General features: G+C 43.1%; 1 protein-coding gene across 1 annotated transcript; it reads left to right on the top strand.

Annotated features, from left to right (window-relative positions):
* Positions 1-19,179: 19,179 nt before the first annotated feature.
* LOC140070070 (olfactory receptor 5G3-like) lies at positions 19,180-20,100 on the top strand. The gene has a single exon (XM_072116401.1). It carries the CDS (start codon positions 19,180-19,182, stop codon positions 20,098-20,100), a length of 921 nt encoding a protein of 306 aa, XP_071972502.1.
* Positions 20,101-22,897: the final 2,797 nt, after the last annotated feature.

Below are 22,897 nucleotides of genomic sequence, written 5' to 3'. Positions count from 1 at the left end.
CACAGGAGTTTACAGCATTGCAACAATAAAGATAAACAGAATTGGTTATCAATAAGGGAACGAAGGAAAATGAAATGCATGTACAAACACCCTCTTTGAACAGTAGGTGGTGCCTTATATTACAGGATAGCTGAGCACATAGGTGAAGGGGATGACAGCTCCTAAAGTGGAGAACAAACCTTAAAGGTGCTAAGGGTGTAAAGATGACACAGTAGAGCTGGTCAGGCCTTCTACAGCTTACTGCATCTGGGTGTAAACAGCACACCTGCAGGTCATTGTATGTGTAAACAGTGTCCAGTTATCTGTAGGCAGCATGTTATAGACTAGGATAAGCTGATCAGATTGTGCATGGTGGCCCATCTACAGGCAGTATGGTATAGAGTGGAGGAGCTGAGCAGATTGTACATAGTGGCCTATCTGCAAGCATCATGGTATACAGTAGGAGGAGCTGAGCAGATTGTACATGGTGTCCTATCTGCAAGCAGCATGGCATACAGCAGGAAGAGCTGAATAGATTGTACATGGTGTCCTATAGGCTGTGTGTTATAGAGGAGCTGAATTATAGCTTCTTTAATTCGTTCTTTACTGTTTGGAGCAAACTTAATTAAAAGTTGCCTCCCACAAGCTTGTTGAATATTTTTTAAAACACTGAATGTCTCAGCTCAGTAATTGCTCCCAAGCCAATAATAGGTCTTGTATAATTGTATAAAATGTCACATCAGAAGCATTTCACCTCTATACACACCAATGTGTGAATGCAGTAGGTAGATGCCATCAGGTGTAACCCATAAGGAGAGAAAATGGATAAATTATGAGGGAGAAACATTGTTTTCCATAACTTCAAACTCTTCCATTACATTCAAAGGGTTTCTCCTAGAAGATGTCTTCATTTGAAAATCACTCAATGCTCATGTGGATCACTGTTTATGTTCTTCCTATTCCTTGTTGTTCCCTACTACACTATGATTTCTAAATTGTAGCACATATTCTTCTTCATATATTTTTTCCTATTTCAGGAAAGTTGTTGGTGCCCAAATATTATTTGAAATAGTTTTAATAGATTATGAATAGTCTGCTATGATTTTGCTATGAATCTGACCTTTTGCCTGTACCTCGACTATGCTTCTGCCTTTTGATTTTGTACCTTTCTGTCATCTTGGTAACTGACCTAGTTTGTTTGACATTACTTTGATATCTGTCTTGTGTCTATTTGCTGGTTTGTCATACATCTGAGCATGCCATCCAGTTTCTGCCTCAGCTTTAGCACAAGGCCAGGAAGTAGGCAGAGCCGGAGGTCTGGTAACCCATTATATGTAATGGATCAGTTTAATCAGACTTCTTCAGGTGGATTCATTCTCTTCAGTTTGTCCAATTTTCCATTTCACTTGAAGGTTGTTGGCTTTGTGGCATTTTTGTTGATGTATTTAATAACATTGTTCACAAACTTCCTCCTGATTATTGCGGTGAAGATCAATCCAAAGCTCAAGACCCCCATGTACTTTTTCCTTACTAATTTGGCCTTCATTGACATTTGCTTCTCTACCACTGTGGTCCCTAAAATCTTAATCAACACAATAACCAAGGACAATAGTATTTCTCTACTAGAATGTGCTGTTCAGATGCACTTTCATTTGACTCTTGGGTGTACAGAGTGTTTCTTACTTGCCGTCATGGCCTATGATAGATTTGCTGCCATCTGTAGACCTCTCCACTACAACACCATCATGAGCAGGAGGACGTGTATCTGTCTGGTTGCTGTATCATGGACTTCAAGTTTTATCAACTCCATAATACATGTTATCTATACCTTCCAGATGTCCTTCTGTCGCTCTCACTTTGTCGATCGCTTCTTTTGTGAAGTTCCGCCATTTTTGCAAATCTCCTGCAGTGATATTTTGCTTCACGAGATAGCAATGTATATTTCAGCTGGAATTGTTGCTACTTTATCTTTTTTATTCACTTTGTTTTCATATATTCATATTCTGTCCACCATCTTTAAGATCTATTCTTCTTATGGAAGGTATAAAGCGCTCTCCACATGTTCCTCCCACATTATAGTGGTGACTGTCTATTACGGGACTCTTATGATTATTTATTTACGTCCACATTCTCGTTCCTCTCCAGATATGGACAAGACTGTCTCCATCCTCTACTCCGCTGTGACGCCTATGCTTAACCCCATCATCTACAGTGTTAGAAATCAAGATGTCAAAGACACCATAAGAAATAATCTAGCTAAAGATGTTATCCAACTAAATATATTTTTACAGAAATCTTAACAATATGCTATGTAAAGGTTGAAAATAGCCATAGGTATATTGTAGAACCTCTGAACATCTTCTCTGCCTCCACATCAATGAACTAAAATCAGAAACCTATTATTTGTCATCTGTGGGCCTAGCTTTGATTTGTATAAAATATACAAAAAATGTTATTAAAACCTATCATTTTAGAAAATAGAAGCTGTGAAGAATCTACTTGAGGCGTGAGTAGGACATGTCTAATGTAATGTTCTTTAATGTACCATATATACTTAAGTATAAGCCTAGTTTTTCAGCACAAAAAATGTCTTGAAAACCCAAACTCGTCTTATACTCTAGTAAAAAAATATATATAAAAACTCACCTTTCCGTTTTCCCCCGCTGCTGGCTATAAGCTGGGGCAGGGGCTGGCTATATACTGAGGCAGGGGGCTGGCTATATACTGGGGGATATGGGCTGGCAGGCTTTATACTGGGGGCAGGTGCTGGGTATATACTATGGGGCAGGGTCCAGCAGGCTATATAAATGGGGAGGCTGTGACCAATGCATTTCCAACCCTCGGCTTATACTCGAGTCAATAGGTTTTCCCAGGTTTTTGTGGGCCTCGGTTTATACTTGGGTTGGCTTGTACTCGAGTATATAATGGGTAATTTAGTAGTTGTTGAGGTCAATTTCCATAGCCAATAAATTATTACTGTGCTTGCCAGGGCCAAGGTAATGTAGGCTATACAACATGGCCTGATAAATTATGGAGTTATGAAAATTAATTTTTTTTTTGGATTCAGAAGGAACAGTCATCTAGGAAAGTAACCCCTTCCCGGCAATGCCCTTTTAGGGGTTTGCATTTAAATATTTGCTTTGCTACTTAAATTTTTATTTTTTGTTTATATGTGTTCTGAACTTTATTAGGGCTTGCTTTCTGCTTTACAAATTGTGTTTCTTAGTTGTGGTATTTAATATTCCTAGCCATGTACTGGGAAGCTGGAAAAAAAATTCCAAAAGCAGTAAAATTAACAAAAAACACACTTGTCAGTTTCTTGTAGGCTTTCTTTCAGCAGCTTTCATTGTGCGCACCCTTTATTACCCTTTACCCTTGATTCTCTGGGTCGGTTTAAATACTAGGAAACCTAATTTATATTCTTTTTATATAGGTTTTAATCTGGTTGTATATTATTAATAACACCATATATATGGGACATATTGGGGGTCATTTACTAAGGGCCCGATTCACGTTTTCCCGTCGTCTTAACCGAATATTTCCATTTTGTGCCAATTTTTCCTGAATTGCTCCAGGCTTTTGGCCCACGTGATCGGATTATGGTGCACGCGACGGAAATCGGGGGCATGGCCGAACGAAAACCCGACGGATTCGGAGAAACCGCTGCATTTAAAAAAAAAAAGTGTTGCTGGACACGCGCTTACCTTCACCAGGAATAGGATAGTGAACTCCGGTGGACCTCAGCGGACTTCAGCGCAGCAGCGACTCCTGCTGGACGTCGGAGTAACTGCCTTAGTGAATCGCCGGAAGACCCAAATCCACCGTAGAGAACGCGCCGCTGGATCGCGAATGGACCGGTTAAGTAAATCTGCCCCGTTGCTTGTAAACAGTGATTAAAACATAATGACTAGAACATTGTAACTCCATTGGTTGGTTATGTACCAGATCGTTGTGTGCTGAATATAAACTGCAAAAGATAATTGTAGGTTTTTTTTGGTCCAGAACTACAAATATGGTGGCCGTGTTGGAAAAAATGCTGGCGATTGACTTCAGGAACGGAAGCCAACTAAGGTCAAACCACTTGGTAATTCAGTAACTACCACTTGGCTACAAGGAACACAACTTTACTTGCATCAATGTCTTCTAAGACTACAATTATGACAGCCAGAGCTTATGTGGCCGCCTTGTTTGGGGATGGTATTTACATGAGTATGTATACTGTGAGTGGTTAGTATATTCAGTGTATATATATTTTACATTAACTACACTGACTTCCATCTCTCTTTTTCTTCCTCCGCAGGTAATCCATCCCTTAATCAATCTAATGTTTACAATCCTTTTTGATCTTCTTTGACACCTTCAGGACGCAGCCAGTTTATAGCTTAAGGCTCAGTCCCATTTTTTGTATTCTGACTTGTGTCGCTTTATATGGTTATAACTTTTGAACACTGTTACTTATCAAAGCGATTTTTGAAATGTTTGGATAATTTATTTTGATGTAATGCGGCTTACAAATTGAATATCGCTTTTCCGTAATTTTCAGAATTGACTTTTTTGGGGATAAATACTGTTTTGAATGAAATTTTAAATATTTAACATTTAAAAAAACCCTATATGTCAACTCATTTTCAAATCTGCACCCCTTAAACTATCAGAAACAGCTTTTAGGAAGATTGTTAACACCTTGAGATCTTCATAGAAATTGGATTTTGACCTTTTATATGTTATGGGACTTATGGGAATTTTTATTAATATATTAATTAATTTTTTATTGATTAACATCTTTTTTAACATTTTTATTTCTTCAACCATGGGACATGAACAAGCATTCATCTGGTTGCTTTTTGATGATAATACCCTCAAATACTGATATAGTGCAGGGAACTAGCTGTGTCAGCCTATGCTGTGGCCTATGCCGTGCTCGCGCTGACTGTGGCATTTAATGGGTTAAACAGCCACGATTGGAGCCCACTCTAGCCGTAGGTTTTACACAGGGATATCAGCTGTAGTCTTCCGATAGGTTCGGAGATACGCGCGCACATCTGCAAAGTGAAGAATAGAATTAAAACATTAAAAACAGTGAATACAGGACCATTTAAGTGCAGAACACATTGAAAGAACAATATTCTTCACATTTCAGATGTTCCGAACATCTCCTAACTTAGCGGGAGACACGCGCGAACACCTGGAAAGTGAAGAATAGTGTTATTTCAATGTGTTCTAACAATCAAAACATCAGGAATAGAGATGAGCGAACACACTCGTCCGAGCTTGATGCTCGTTCGAGCATTAGCGTACTCGTAACTGCTCGTTGCTCGGACAAATACTTCGCCAGCTCGAGAAAATGGCATCTCCCGCTGTTTTGATTTTTTGCGGCCAAAAACAGAGCCAATCACAAGCCAGGAAACTTTGCACTCCACCCAGCATGACATGGTACCCTTACACATCGATAGCAGTGGTTGGCTGGCCTGATCAGGTGACCCTGGAATAGACTAGCCCCTGCCCGCGCTGCTCGGATCATTCTCTGTCTGGATGCCGTTAGGGAGAGAGCTGCTGCTGGTCAGGGATAGCGTTAGGGTGTTATATTAGCTTACTGTTAGGCAAGAGTTAATCTACAAGAACCCAACAGCCCTTGTGGCTGGGCTTGCTGGCACTAGTAGTGCAGCTAGTACCATATTGTGAGGAATTTGCAGGGAGACTTGCGAACATTATATTTAGCTCTTAGTAACATACATATCCATCTCAAACAACTAAGTGGGACAATTTATTAGGGGTTTGATTGAATTAGGCACAGTCTGCTTTTACTTTTCTTTTTTTTTTTTTTAAACTAAAAGTCATCAGGCACAGCGCAAAATCCTGTTGTGTGCTGTCAGTGTAACTAGCCATAGCAATAGGATAGCATCGTTTTCTTAAAAAAACAAAAACACAAAAAAACACACAAAAAATGTACAGTTTACACTTTAATTTTGAAAATGTTGAACACGAGGGCTAGGGGTAGAGGACGAGGGCGTGGGTGTCCCACTACTGCAGGGGTCAGAGGCTGTGGTCCTGGGCGGGGTGAGACACCACCTGCTGATGAGGGAGCAGGGGAACGCCGCAGAGCTACACTCCCTAGGTTCATCATGTCTCAAGTTACTGGGACCCGTGGTAGAGCACTGTTGAGGCCAGAACAGTGCGAACAGGTGATGTCGTGGATTTGCGGACAATGCTTCTAGCCATTTGTCCACCAGTCAGTCTTCCACGCAGTCCACTCATGTCACCGAACTCAGCACTCCTCCACCTCAGCCTCCTTCCCTCCAGTCTGCCCCCTCCCAGGAAAATTTGGCATTTGAACCGGCATACTCTGAGGAACTGTTTTCTGGACCCTTCCCAGAGTCACAAACCACTTGTTCGGTTGCTGCTGAGCTATTTTCCGATGCCCAGGTTTTCCACCGGTCGCAGTCTGTGGGTGATGATGACATTGTTGACGTAGTAGAAGAAATGTGTAAAGAGGTGTCGGACGATGAGGAGACACAGTTGTCAGACAGTGGTGCAGTTGTTGTCAGGGCAGGAAGTCCGAGGAAGGAGCAGACTGAGGGATCGGAGGATGATGAGGTGACAGACCCAAGCTGGGTTGATAGGCCGGGTGAACACAGTGCTTCTGAGACGGAGGAGAGTCCTAGACAAGAACAGGTTGGAAGAGGCAGTGGTGGGGCCAGACGGAGAGGCAGGACTAGAGCTAGTGCATCAGCACCAAATGTTTCACGTAGTGAAGCTCCCGTGGCGAGGGCTAGATTTTCGGAAGTCTGGAGGTTGTTTAAAGAAACACCGAATGACCGAAGGACTGTGGTGTGCAACCTGTGCCACACCAGGATCAGCAGTGGTTCCACCACTACCAGCTTAACCACCACCAGTATGCACAGGCATATGAATGCTAAACGCCCCACTCAATGGATCCAAGGCCGTTCACCTGCAGCCGGTCACACCACTGCTTCTTTCCCTGTGTCATCTGCTGTCTCTGCTAGTCAGCCCCCTGCCCAGGACCCCGGCCCAAATACATCCCATGCGAAAACCACACCTTCGCCTCCACGATCCTTCACAGCATCCACCAATGTCTTTATTCACAGTGTTCAGCTCTCCATACCCCAGACGCTGGAGCGCAAGAGGAAGTACAGTGCAACCCACCCACACGCCCAAGCCCTCAACGTCCACATCTCCAAACTACTTAGCCTGTAGCTGCTACTCCATAGGCTGGAAGAGACCGATGCCTTTCGCAACCTCATGGCGGCGGCCGCACCTCAGTATTCGGTCCACAGCCGCCACTACTTTTCCCAATGTGCCGTCCCAGCCCTGCACCAGCACGTGTCAGACAACATCATCCGTGCCCTTACCAACGCCGTTTCTGACAAGGTCCACCTGACCACGGACACGTGGACAAGTGCTGCCGGGCAGGGCCACTATATATCGCTGACGGCACATTGGGTTAACTTGGTGGAGGCTGGGACTGAGTCTGACCCTGGGGCTGGTCATATACTGCTGACACCGAGGATTGCGGGGCCTACCTTGGTCCAGTTCTCAAAGGCCTACTATGCCTCCTCCTCCTCCCACCCCTCCTCCACCTCCTCCTCCGAATTACCATCCGTGGGCATGGCGCCATCAGTCGGTAGCTCTAGGCACAGCAGCAGTGCCGTTGCTAAGCGACAGCAGGCGGTGTTAAACTGCTGAGCATTGGCGATAAAAGGCACACCGCCCAAGAGCTATTACAGGGAATCACGGTGCAGACTGATCTGTGGCTGGCACCGCTGAACCTGAAGCCAGGCATGGTTGTGTGTGACAATGGCCGTAACCTGGTGGCGGCTCTGCAACTCGGCAGATTGACACATGTGCCATGCCTGGCCCATGTGTTAAATTTCATAGTTCAGCGGTTCCTCAAGACATACCCCAATCTGTCTCACGAAGGTGCGCCGCATCTGTGCGCATTTCAGGAAGTCCAGCACAGATGCTGCCACTCTCAGGGCAGCGCCGCCTCCAACTGCCCGCTCACTGACTGTTGTGCGACGTGCCCACAAGGTGGAATTCAACATTAACCATGTTATCCAGAGTTTACCAGCAGCGCAGAGCGATTGTAGACTGCCAGATGTCAACTTCCACCAGAACTGGTAGTCAGGTCAGTCAGCTTCCTCAAGTCTACAATGAGGAGTGGACGTGGATGTCTGATATCTGTCAGGTGCTGAGTAACTTTGAGGAGTCAACACAGATGGTCAGTGGCGATGCCGCCATCATCAGCCTCACCATCCCGCTGCTTGGCCTGTTGAAAAACTCTCTGGTCAGCAAAAAGTCGGAAGCTTTGTGCTCGTCACAAGAGACGGGGGAAGAAGATTCCCTTGTTGATAGCCAAAGCACCTTCAGGTCTGTTTCTCAGCGCATATCGGAGGAGGTGGAGGAGGAAGAGGAGGAGAATGTTGGCGAGACAGAAGAGGGGAGCATTGTTAAGTCCTTCATTGTTCAGCGTGTATGGGCAGAAGAAGAGGAGTTGGAGGAGGAGGAAATGGACAGTCAGGCCAGTGAGGGGAGTGAATTCTTGCGCGTTGGGACTCTGGCGCATATGGCAGATTTCATACTAGGCTGGCTTATCCGTGACCCTCGCGTTCAAAGAATTTATTCCAGCACCGATTACTGAGTATTCACTCTCCTGGACCCACGGTACAAGCAAAATCTTTCCACTCTCATCCCTGGAGAGGAAAGGAGTGTGAGAATGCATGAATACCAGCAGGCCCTGGTGCACAGTATTTCCCTTCTGACAGCGCTAGCGGCAGAGGGCGTACTTCTGCGGGACAAGTAGCAAGGGAGAGTAGGCGAGCAGGCAGCTTGTCCAGCACTGGCAGGGGTATGCTTTACAAGGCCTTTGCCAGTTTTATGTCACCCCAGCAAGACACTGTCACCTGTCCCCAGTCTCGGCAGAGTAGGGCTGATCGTTACAGAAAGATGGTGAGGGAGTACGTAGCTGACCATACCATCGTCCTAAAAGATCACACAGCTCCAAACAACTACTGGGTTTCAAAGCTGGACATGTGGCACGAACTGGCGCTGTACGCCTTGGAGGTTCTTGCCTGCCCTTTCCAAGCGGGTTTTCAGTGCAGCTGGTGGCATCATCACCGATAAGCTTACACACCTGTCGACTGACAGCGCTGACAGATTGACGCTTATCAAGATGAATAAAGCCTGGATTTCTCAGGATTTCCATTCTCCACCAGGTGAAGGAAGCTCAACCTGAATAATTTATGCACTCCTCCTCCTCATTTTCCTCCTTCTCCTCCTCTTTGTACACTAAAGCAGAGGAAACTGGCTATTTTTTGCCTGGGCCAACTGTCTCTAGCTATAGTACTCTATGTATTTAATTTTTCTGGAGGGCCACCTACCCGGTCCTCTGTTTAAAACAATTTTTGGGAGTGCCACATACAGGCACTCAATCTATTTAATTTTTCTGGAGGACCACCTACCTGCTCCTCTGGTTTTAAAACTTTTTTGGACTGCCACATACAGGCACTCAATCTATTTAATTTTTCTGGAGGACCACCTACCTGCTCCTCTGGTTTTAAAACTTTTTTGGACTGCCACATGCAGGCACTATCCAAATTAAATTGTCATAGCAGCCTCCACATTTCATCTTTTTAGCTGCCTCCACGCGTTATCTCCATTGCTACCTCCACACGTCATCTCCATAGCTGCCTCCATAAGTCGTCCACATAGCTGCCTCCATACATTGTCCCCTTAGCAAACGAGCTGTGTCAGGCAGAATTTTGGGTTGTTTTCATGGCTTCCACATCAAAATTGTTAACTTTGTCGCCACCCTGCTGTGTTATCCACAAAATATACTGGCAAACTTTTATCATTTACCTATATTTTTTCAGGGCTTCTTACACATCTGTTTACATTCCCCTCACCCGCCATAACCAAAACTTATAAGAACACTACTACACTTGATCTTATACAAATGGTTCTTAGAAGTGCTGTTTGGGGAGGACCCAAGAGACAGGGGCTAGGACAGGCGAAAGCTCGCCTGGCAGCGGACCGCCAGCTCCATCTCAAGATCCAACTAACATAGTTTTAACGGCAGCACCTTTAATCTACTGCTACCTTACTGCCTCCATACATCGTCCCCTTAGCAAACGAGCTGTGTCAGGCAGAATTTTGGGTTCTTTTCATGGCTTTCACATCAAACTTATTAACTTTGTCGCCACCCTGCTGTGTTATCCACAAAATATACTGGCAAACTTTTATCATTTACCGATATTATTTCAGCGCTTCTTGCACATCTGTTTACATTCCCCTCACCCGCCATAACCAAAACTTATAAGAACACTACTACACTTGATCTTATACAAAAGGTTTTTAGAAGTGCTGTTTGGGGAGGACCCGAGAGACAGGGGCTTGGACAGGCGAAAGCTCGCCTGGCAGCGGACCACCAGCTCCATCTCAAGATCCAACTAACATAGTTTTAACGGCAGCACCTTTAATCTACTACTACCTTACTGCCTCCATACATCGTCCCCTTAGCAAACGAGCTGTGTCAGGCAGAATTTTGGGTTGCTTTCATGGCTTCCATATCAAACTTATTAAATTTGTCGCCACCCTGCTGTGTTATCCACAAAATATACTGGCAAACTTTTATCATTTACCGATATTATTTCAGCGCTTCTTGCACATCTGTTTACATACCCCTCACCCGCCATAACCAAAACTTATAAGAACACTACTACACTTGATCTTATACAAAAGGTTCTTAGAAGTGCTGTTTGGGGAGGACCCGAGAGACAGGGGCTTGGACAGGCGAAAGCTCGCCTGAGAGCGGACCGCCAGCTCCATCCCAAGATCCAACTAACATAGTTTTAACGGCAGCACCTTTAATCTACTACTACCTTACTGCCTCCATACATCGTCCCCTTAGTGAACGAGCTGTGTCAGGCAGAATTTTGGGTTGTTTTCATGGCTTCCACATCAAACTTATTAACTTTGTCGCCACCCTGCTGTGTTATCCACAAAATACGATGGCAAACTTTTATCATTTACCGATATTATTTCAGCGCTTCTTGCACATCTGTTTTCATTCCCCTCACCTGCCATAACCAAAACTTATAAGAACACTACTACACTTGATCTTATACAAAAGGTTCTTAGAAGTGCTGTTTGGGGAGGACCCGAGAGACAGGGGCTTGGACAGGCGAAAGCTCGCCTGGCAGAGGACCACCAGCTCCATCCCAAGATCCAACTAACATAGTTTTAACTGCAGTACCTTTATTCTACTACTACCTTACTGCCTCCATACATCGTCCCCTTATCAAACGAGCTGTGTCAGGCAGAATTTTGGGTTGTTTTCATGGCTTCCACATCAAACTTGTTAACTTTGTCGCCACCCTGCTGTGTTATCCACAAAATATACTGGCAAACTTTTATCATTTACCGATATTATTTCAGCGCTTCTTGCACATCTGTTTACATTCCCCTCACCCGCCATAACCAAAACTTATAAGAACACTACTACACTTGATCTTATACAAAAGGTTCTTAGAAGTGCTGTTTGGGGAGGACCCGAGAGACAGGGGCTTGGACAGACGAAAACTCGCCTGGCAGCGGACCGCCAGCTCCATCCCAAGATCCAACTAACATAGTTTTAACTGCAGCACCTTTAATCTACTACTACTTTACTGCCTCCGTACATCGCCCCCTTATCAAACGAGCTGTGTCAGGCACAATTTTCGGGTGTTTCACCAGATACATAATGGAACTCGGCGCATCTGTCGCCGCCATGCTGGAGACCTGAAGTTTCAATCATAGAAGCAATATGGATGCCCCATACTGTCACTCTTAGTCATGGAAGTCGTCTCCATGGCTTCCTCCACATGTCGTCCCCTTATCAAACGAGCTGGTCAGGCTTATTTTTCAGGTGTTTCACCAGATACGCTATGGAACTTGGTCACATTGTCGCCACCATGCTGTGTTATCGACTAAATATACCGTCAATCTTTTTTGCACATAGGAAATCATTTCAGCGCTTCTTGCTCACCTCCTTTGGTTCCTCTCTGCCGCCTTAACCAGGCAAAATACTGTTACATACAGTGCTACATGTTATTCTCGCCAGAAGGAATTTTTTAAACTGGTTTGAAGCCTGAGTCCATTTGGGGTATGTCGCCATGCCACTCTCTAGCCTGCAGCTGCTGCCGCTGCTTCTGCATGTAGTCCCCTAGTGTCAGGGTCAATTATTGGATGTTTTAGATGCTATCTAGCCTCATTCGGTCACTCTGTCATGGCCATGCTGTTGCCCATAATTTTTGCATAATGGTGCGTTTAAGCAGCCTCAGAGGCATCCATGCATGCTGCCCCTGCTGATTCCTGTCCATTTCCGTGGTGTTTCCATCATTTTCTGAGGTTTCCATGTGTTTGGCCAAGCTTCCTGTGCAGAGCCTTGGTCCCCTTGAAAAATGCTTGAGTCTCCCATTGACTTCAATGGGGTTGTTATTCGAGTCGAGCACTCGAGCATCGGGAAAAGTTCGTCTCGAATAATGAGCACCCAAGCATTTTAGTGCTCGCTCATCTCTAATCAGGAAACATCTGTAATATTTAATTAAGCACTGTTCTTTTACTGTTCTGTTTTAGCAAAAAAATGCTCGGGTCTCCCATTGACTTCAATGGGGCTCGTTATTCGAGACGAGCACTCGAGCATCTGGAAAAGTTTGTCTCGAATAACGAGCACCCGAGCATTTTAGTGCTTGCTCATCTCTAATAACCACCTCTCCTCTAGGTGTAGAGGATGCCCCTGTTTATGGTGATGGTAGAACTGCCTCTCCTCTAGGTGTTTAGATTTTCCACAAGTTTACTTCCAGTGCAGCATAAATCACAATGGCATACCTAAAATCCACATGGTTGACTTCTGATCTCTGTTTTATTCTAGACATAAAATTAGGGTAACCTATAGCAGTGATGGCAAACCTTTTAGAGTCCAAGTGCCCAAACTACAACCAAGACCGACTTATTTAGTGCAAAGTGCCAACACATACATTTATTTGCGATTTATACTCCCTTCTCTGTCACAGCTTTAATTAATACCAGCACCCTAAGGACACCGATAAAGGAGAAAATGGAAGAAATTTGGATGATCATTGTAGCTTCCCCCCAGGGTCCCATAAACAGGAAGAATTGTCAGGGTCGGAGCAGTAGCTCCAATGATAATACAGATCTGTCCACACCTTCCCACTCTTCCAGTAGTCCCAGATAGCACTGTCACTTTAATATAGCTCTGTGCACAGCAAGTCCTGGGCTGTCTGGGACTGCAGGAAGATACCTGGAGTCATCTCTGGTGCCCACAGAAAGGGCTCTGAGTGCCACCTCTGGCACCAGTGCCATAGGTTCACCACCACTGACCTATAGGGACTTCCTAATATCTTAAAACTCTTAATAATAGATTGAATGATGAATTTACACACTGGCATGAGGTGGTCAGGACTTATCGGGCAATAAAATGGTGTATACCCCTTGGTTTACAACCAGAGGGGTAACACTTTGGAGATTCTGCTTATCTAAAATGTTAACAAATTTGGAAAATACTGACCTGCAGCCACTCCATTAACCAATGATTGTCATATACTGGATTGTTCCATTCTTTCAAGCACTTGGTGGCAGTTTGTAAAGTATACTGGTAAAGGTATCAATGGTGTCATACATAATAGTTCACACAAAGCCCCAAAATTAGTTATGTCCAATAAACTCTATGAACTTCTTTAATAGCTGCTGCACATGGATATCTATGATTGTGAAGGGGTGTCTGAGTGTTATTTGAAAGTATCGTCTGGAATGGGTCAGTAGGTCCATAGGGGCACATTAACTAAGAACAGGGAAACTGAACTATATGTAGTTTGCCTTTGTAGTATGCAGGGAGTACCAGATTCATAAATCTGGCGCCCCCTGCACTGCCCTGAAAGAGTGCACCAACTTTGGTGCACCTTTAACATGGGGCATGCGACACAGTTCTGTAGGACTTTGCATGATAAATTCGGCGCACGGTCCAACTGAGAACCAGATTGCCCCCTAATTTGTGTTGTATGATGACTAGTGCAGCTGCGCCACAAAATGGTTGCGTGCAACACATAAGTTTCACAGACACTTTTTAAATACACATGCAAGTAGTTTGCACCAGGGGCGTAACTACAGCCGTAGCAGACGTAGCAATTGCTACGGGGCCCGGCAGGATCAGGGGCCCGTACTCGGCCCCTGGCTGTAGTTACGCCCCTGTAATGGGCAGCACAGCGATACCGCAGAGATACAGGGCTGTATATAGGGGCGGGCACCATCCTCCTGCTCCATGCAGTCTGCACGGAGGATCTTGATATCAGGAGGGAGAGAGGGAGGGGAGGAGACTATCGGCAGCCAATCCCTGCTCGGGATGTCAGCAGCGCGGGAGACTCAACTTGAGAGAGTTGTCGGCACCTGAAGAGAAGCAGCAGCCTCCCCATAGCAGCCGGGAATCAGCTAAAGCTAAGTGCTCCCTCCCCCCAGTGTCTCCTCACACTCTGCCTTAACCCCTTAGTGTCCTGTGTGCAGGAGCAGCTAAGAAGCTCCTGAGTGTCCCTTACAGACCCCTCTGCATCATCCCCTCATACCTTCCCCCACCACCCACTGCATTTCTACATTAATGTGAGGTTCTGCAGCAGCTGTTGTGATACAATCAGTAATAAATGTGTTGCGGTCAGTAATAAATGTGGTGCAGTCTGTAATAAATGTGACGCAGTCAGTAATAAATGTGGAGCAGTCAGTAATAAATGTGGAGCAGTCAGTAATAATTGTTATGCAGTCAGTAATAAATGTGGAGCAGTCAGTAATAAATGTGATACAGTCAGTAATAAATGTGGAGCAGTCAGTAATAAATGTGGAGCAGTCAGTAATAATTGTTATGCAGTCAGTAATAAATGTGGAGCAGTCAGTAATAAATGTGGCGCGGTCAGTAATAAATGTGGAGCAGTCAGTAATAAATGTGGAGCAGTCAGTAATAAATGTGGAGCAGTCAGTAATAAATGCGGAGCGGTCAGTAATAAATGTGATGCAGTCAGTAATAAATGCGGTGCGGTCAGTGATAAATGTGATGCACGTTCAGACTAAGCAGTAACAGCCCCTTTAGGTGACATTATTCTGTCTGATTTGTGTATAATAATGTTCTGCAACAGCTTAAGTGTAAATAGGGAGGTTCTGCAGCAGCTAGCCTGTGTGTTGAGGGGTTCCGTCGGCAGTTGGCTCATGTATTGGGGGGTTCTGCAGCGGGTGTTGCATGTGTCGGGGGTTCTGCAGCGGGTGGTGCATGTGTCGGGGGTTCTGCAGCGGGTGGTGCATGTATCGGGGGTTCTGCAGCGGGTGGTGCATGTATCAGATGGTTCTGCAGCGGGTGGTGCATGTGTCGGGGGTTCTGCAGCATTATTATTACATCTATTAATACAGTAAACAGGGTATAAAGAGACCTTCTGCAGAGCTTCATCCACTGCCGGTGTCTGTTATTCCCCTCCATTATAGAAAAAGATAGTGGAAACCCATGTAACACTAAGGACCTATGGTTGCAGGGGGCCCCAGCCAAAAATTTGCTATGGGGCCCACTCATTCCTAGTTACGCCACTGGTTTGCACCTAAAAGAACGTGCAGAGTCTGACAGAAACTGGCGCCAGTGCCTTGTTAAATGTGCCCCATGATTTTGTATAAATGGTTGAGCAGTCCCTTAACCTTAGCGATGCGGCCTGAATAAGCTGTAGTGACCGGGTATTTTACTACCTTAAAGGACACCTGTCATCAGGTCTGTGTCACTTGTCCTGTCACCTCTACCTGTTGGAGCAGCTCACAAGGATCCCATCCCAGCCTTTATCTAGTTATTTCATACATTAATCATTATAAAATTATCTTTACTTTATTATGTAAATGAGGCTGGTCACATGGTCAGAGGCAGTTATGTCACTCCTGTTACCCCTCCCCTCTCCTCCCCCTGCTCATGTCTGTGTGTAATGTATAGTAAAGAATTGCTAGTGTGTGTGCTGCATCTGCTGACATGCTGCATCCTCCTAATACACATAGACACAGACATCAGCTACACATGAATCTGACATGTTCTGCTGTAACATGGCTGCCTGGAGCTGCTGTATCTCTCCTATACACACACAGGCTGCAGGGGGTGTGGCCACCAGCACCAGGAAGCACATCAATATACAGCCTCACATCATTATACAGGCTGTCAGTCAAGCACTGGGGGTGTGGCTGTGCCTCCCACTCATGAATAGAGTGGACAGCTTGAATATGCTAATGCTTCATTGGACATTTCACAGCTCATTTGCATACAGCTTTAGGACCTCATTGCTTAGGTTTACAGTCATGTAGAGGGACAATGAAGGGATAGAGGCAAAGCTCTCTAATGGCAGTTTATGAAAATATATTTAGTTTAGGAGGGTTATTTTGCATGACGGGTTCTCTTTAAAATATTTTGTAGTGTTTTTTTTTTTTTTCATTACACATACAGGTAGTTAAAAAGGTAATAAAAGTTTAACCATTTTTTTTAATTTTTATTTGGGATTAAAAATAAAAAAAGGCTTTTTTTATAATTTATTATACATTTTATAAAATGTTCAAATTAACTCAAAACATTATTAGTAAATTCACTATTTTGTTTTGGTTGTTTTGTTATATAATATGTACAGTCTTGAGCGAACGGGGCGACTATGGCAGTGCTTTTTGTAGTGTAGAGGGGGATTTTTTTATTATATGGGGAAATGTCTTTGTTCTTTTATGAATATTTATGAATATTTTGTGTGTATGTGTGTTTTTACTTTATATGTCCCCCATAAGCTCACAAAAGACCCCTGGGGGACATTTTCACTTTTTTATTTTACTTAATTTTTTTTACTTTTACAAATTTTCCTGCCTGTGACAGGGGATTCTGATCAGAGCTTTACTAGGTCTTAGCATCTCTACTTAACCAGTTTAGACCCGGCGGTCACGTAAGCGCCAAATCTATGGAGCCGGCCATGGTGCCAGCTCTGCTCCTCTCTGCATCACGCTCCTTAAGCGTAATGCTGTGAGGAGCGGAGAATGGAGAAGTAGTATTGAACCGCATCTCCCTTCTCCCTAGGGTCTCTGACACGCGGAGACCGGTTCATGCTCCCCCTGCTAGCGGCTAGAACAGGAGAAGTAGGAAACTACAGCGCCGTCTAAAACTCCACTAATGCAGGAAACTCCACTAATCCTCCTCTTCTGTGTATTCACTTGCTATTAGCTTCGCATTTGACTTGTAGGATTCTGTGTTACTCTGCTAAGATTCTGACCCTTTGCCTGGACCTCAACCATTCTTCTGACTATTGATTTTGTACCTTTCTGTCATCTTGGTAACTGACCCAGTTTGTTTGACATTGCTTTGTTATGTCTTGTGTCTCTTTGTTGGTCCATCATACCACTAGGAATGCCAAATAGATACCATCATTCAATAATTAAGCACTAAAAACAAGCTCATATGTGAGCATTTTCACACTAAAAAAATAAAAAGACAATACAGGAAAAATAGTAGCCTATGTTATTAAAGGGAAAATTAAAACTGCAGTAAAATATGTTGGCCAGAGACTTCTGAACTGAAATGATACAGAAACTTCCACTTCCACTTTTCTTTCTTGCTCAGTTGTGGGAACTTATTATCAGCAGCACAGCAGTGGTCTGCAGAGCTGGGCAACCTGCTTTTCATCTGCGTCAGCTCTTCTACATCAGCAGCACAAATATAAGGTGCGTCTCTTGTCTCCAAAATCTCCAGCAAAAGAACCAGGGCTGAATCTCTACTTACATATTCTAGGTATCAGCCTCTGGAAAGTTCCAGGGTGCCAGCCAATAGGACAGCATGTAATACCCCAGGAGTTTACAGCATTGCAACATTATAGATAAAAAGAAGAGGGTATCATTGAGGTAACTAAGCAAAATGAAACGCATGTACAAACACCCTTTCTGGAAAGTAGGTGTTACCTTGTATTACAGGATAGCTGAGCACATAGATGAAGGGGATGAGGGCTCATAAAGGGGAGAACCAATCTTAGAGGCGAAATGGGTTTAAATATGACATAGGAGAACTAATCAGGCCCTCTATAACTATTCACATGAAGCTTTCTGGATGCACAATTTAGTAAACACCTTACCTGCAGGTCATTTTAATTGTACACAGTAACCTATCTGTAGGCAGCATGTTAAAGAGCAAGATGAGCTCAGCAGATTATACATAGTGGCCTATCTGCAAGCAGAATGATATAGAGCAGGAGGAGCTGAGGAGATTGTACATGGTGTAGATAAGGCAGTGTATCATAGAAGAGCTGAAATGTAGGTCACTTTTGTTCTTTCTTTACTGTTTAGAGAAATCCTAATTAAAAGTTACCTCCCACAAGGAAAGAAGAAACCGGTGCAATATTTATACATTTAAAACATTACATTTCTCAGCTCAGTAATTGCTCCCAAGCCAATAAGAGGTCTTGTACAAAAATATAAAATGTCACATCAGAAGCATTTTCCCTCTATTCACACCAATGTGCTAATACAGTAAGTAGATGCCATCAGATGTAACCCATAAGGAGACAAAACGGATAAATTATGAGGGATAAATATTGTTTTCCACATCTTAAAACTCTTCCATTGCATTCAAAGGGTTTCTCCTGGAAGATGCTTTAATTTGAAAACCTTCAATGCTAATACGGATCACTCCTTATGTTCTTCCTATTCCTTGTTATTCCCTACTGCAGTATGATTTATAAATTGTAGCACATAGTAACTTTAATAAATGTGATGAGCAGCTAATCTCCAAAGACAGTCTAAGAAATGTCAAATGGAGTGTGTCTCAAGATTAACATCCAGTAACTTCACTAATCCTCTTCTGTGTGTTCACTTGCTATTAGCTTTGTCTTTGGCTTGTAAGATTATGTGTTACTCTGCTATGATTTTGCTATGATTCTGACCTTTTGCCTGAACCTCGACCATTCTTCTGCCTTTAGATTTTGTACCTTTCTGTCATCTTGGTAACTGACCTAGTTTGTTTGACATTACTTTGTTATCTGTCTTGTGTCTATTTGTTGGTTTGTCATACAAATGGGAACACAATCCAGTTTCTGCCTGAGGTTTAGCCCAAGGCTAGGAAGTAGGCAGAGCTAGAGGTCTGGTAACCCATTATATGTAATGGATCAGTTTAATCAGACCTCTTTAGGTGGATTTATTCTCTTCAGTTTGTCCAATTTTCCATTTCACTTGAAGGTTTTTGGCTTTCTTGCATTTTTGATGATGTATTTGATAACATTGTTCACAAACTTCCTCCTGATTATTGCGGTGAAGATCAATCCAAAGCTCAAGACCCCCTTGTACTTTTTCCTTACTAATTTGGCCTTCATTGACATTTGCTTCACTACCACTGTGGTCCCTAAAATCCTGGTGAACACACTAACCGAGGACAATAGTATTTCTCTACTAGAATGTGGTGTCCAGATGCACTTTCATTTGACTCTTGGGTGTACGGAGTGTTTCTTACTTGCCGTCATGGCCTATGATAGATTTGCTGCCATCTGTAGACCTCTCCACTACAACACCATCATGAGCAGGAGGACGTGTATCTGTCTGGTTGCTGTATCATGGACTTCAAGTTTTATCAATTCCATAATACATGTTATCTATACCTTCCAGATGTCCTTCTGTCGCTCTCACTTTGTCAATCGCTTCTTCTGTGAAGTTCCGCCATTTTTGCAAATCTCCTGCAGTGATATTTTGCTTCACGAGATAGCAATGTATATTTCAGCCGGAATTGTTGGAACTTTTTCTTTTTTATTCAGTCTGTTTTCATATATTCATATTCTGTCCACCATCTTCAAGATCGATTCTTCTCATGGAAGGTATAAAGCGCTCTCCACCATTTTGATTACCTATTTACGTCCACATTCTCGTTCCTCTCCAGATATTGACAAGACCATCTCTATCTTCTACTCCGCTGTGACGCCTATGCTTAACCCCATCATCTACAGTGTTAGAAATCAAGATGTCAAAGACACCATAAGAAATAATCTAGCTAAAGATGTCATCCAACTAAATATATTTTTACAGAAATCTTAACAATATGCTATGTAGAGGTTGAAAATAGCCATTGTCATAATGTAGAAACTCTGAACATCTTCTCTGCCTCCACAGAGTGTTATTAAAACCTATCATTTTAGAAAATAGAAGCTGTGAAGAATCTACTTGAGGCGTGAGTAGGACATGTCGTGGGATGTACTAATCAAATGTACCATATGTACCATATATACTCGAGAATAAGCCTAGTTTTTCAGCACAAAAAGTGTCTTGAAAACCCAAACTCGGCTTATACTCGAGTAAAAAATAATATATCAAAGCTCACCTTCCCCCGCTGCTGGCTATAAGCTGGGGCAGGGGCTGGCTATATACTGGGGCAGGGGGCTGGCTATATACTGGGGGATATGGGCTGGCAGGCTATATACTGGGGGCAGGTGCTGGCTATATACTATGGGGCAGGGTCCGGCAGGCTGTATAAATGGGGAGGCTGTGACCCACCCTTGGCTTATACTCGAGTCAATAGGTTTTCCCAGGTTTTTGTGGTAAAATTAGGGGCCTCGGCTTATACTCGGGTCGGCTTATACTCAAGTATATATGGGTTATTTAGTAGTTGTTGAGGTTAGTTTCCATAGCCAATAAAATATTACTGTACTTGCCAGGGCCAAGGTAATGTAGGCCTGATAAATTATGGAGTTGTGAAAATTAATTTTTTTTTGGATTCAGAAGGAACAGTCATCTATGAAAGTAACCCCTTCTCGGCAATGCCCTTTTAGGGGTTTGCTTTTAAATATTTGCTTTGCTACTTACATTTTTATTTTTTATTTTTCTGTATTCTGAACTTTATTAGGGCTTGCTTTCTGCTTTACAAATTGTGTTTCTTAGTTATGGTATTTAATATTCCTAGCCATGTACTGGGAAGCTGGAAAAAAAATTCCAAAAGCAGTAAAATTAACAAAAAAACACATTTGTCAGTTTCTTGTAGGCTTTCTTTCAGCGCCTTTCATTGTGTGCACCCTTTATTACCCTTTACCCTTGATTGTCTGGGTCGGTTTAAATACTGGGAAACCTAATTTATATTCTTTTTATATAGGTTTTAATCTGATTGTATATTATTAATAACTCCATATATATGGGACATATTGGGGGTCATTTACTAAGGGCTCGATTCACGTTTTCCCGACATCTAACCTGAATATTTCCGATTTGCGCCAATTTTTCCTGAATTGCCCCGGGTTTTTGGCCCACGTGATTGGATTGTGGAGCATCGATGCTGGCGTGCACGCGACGGAAATCGGGGGCGTGGCCGAACGAAAACCTGACGGATTCGGAGAAACTGACGCATTTTTTAAAAAAAAAAATTGTTGCTGGACACGCGCTTACCTTCACCAGGAATAGGATCGTGAACTCCGGTGGACCTCAGCGGACTTCAGCGCAGCAATGACACCTGGTGGACGTCGGAGGAACTGCCTTAGTGTATCGCCGGAAGACCCGAATCCACCGTAGAGAGCGCTCCGCTGGATCGCGAATGGACCGGTTAAGTAAATCTGCCCCAATGCTTGTAAACAGTGATTAAAACATAATGACTAGAACATTGTTACTCCATTGGTTGGTTATGTACCAGATCGTTGTGTGCTGAATATAAACTGCAGGTGATAACTGTATTGTGGTTTTTTTTGGTCCAGAACTACAAATATGGTGGCCGGTGTTGGAAAAAATGCTGACGATTGACTTCAGGAACGGAAGCCAACTGAGGTCAAACCACTTGGTAATTCAGTAACTACCACTTGGCTACAAGGAACACAACTTTACCTACATCAATGTCTTCTAAGACTACAATTATGACAGCCAGAGCTGATGTGGCCGCCTTGTTTGGGGATGGTATTTACATGAGTATGTATACTGTGAGTGGTTAGTGTATATATATTTTACATTCACTACACTGACTTCCATATCTCTTCTTCGTCCTCCATAGGTAATCCATCCCTTAATCAATCTAATGTTTACAATCCTTTTTGATCTTCTTTGACACCTTCAGGACGCAGCCAGTTTATAGCTTAAGGCTCAGTCCCATTTTTTGGATTCTGACTCGTGTCGTTTATATGGTTAAAACTTTTTAACACTGTTACTTATCAAAACGATTATGAGATTGTTTTTCTCCACATGTTTTTCGTTAATTTTAGTGGTAAGTTTTGAGTTTGTTTACAAAAAAATTAAAAGTGATGAATTTTTGGGAAAATTTTGCCATTTTCAAAATCATTTCGTTTTCGGGCAGATAAATTTACCATCTAAATAAGTTGCTGAATAACATTTCCCATGTGTCTACTTTACATTTTCATAATTTTTGAAATGTTTGGATAATTTATTTTGATGTAATGCGGCTTACAAATCGAATATCGCTTTTCCGTATTTTCAGAATTGACTTTTTTGGGGATAAATACTGTTTTGAATGAAATTTTAAATATTTAACATAAAAAAAACCCCTATATGTCAACTCATTTTCAAATCTGCACCCCTTAAACTATCAGAAACAGCTTTTAGGAAGATTGTTAATACCTTGAGATCTTCATAGAAATTGAATGAAAATAGAGGTGAAATTTAGAATGGTCAACTATTGTAGGCTATATGCTTATTTAGCCCTAAAATTTACACATTTCCCCAAAAAAAGAGAAAACCCACCACACAATTTGTTATGCAATTTCTCCCGAGTACAGAGACCCCCCACATGTGTCAATTACTTGTTTTATGGGCGCACAGTGAGGCACAGAAGGGAATGAACGCCTGCATCTGCCAGGATTTTAGTTTCCTCATTGGCTCCTTTTGTAGGCTATAAAATTTTAGC

Source organism: Engystomops pustulosus, chromosome 7 (genome assembly GCF_040894005.1).
Source record: "Engystomops pustulosus chromosome 7, aEngPut4.maternal, whole genome shotgun sequence".
Lineage (NCBI taxonomy): Eukaryota > Metazoa > Chordata > Amphibia > Anura > Leptodactylidae > Engystomops > Engystomops pustulosus.
Note: the sequence above shows the minus strand (reverse complement) of the source record. Positions and strands in the feature narration are given on the sequence as shown.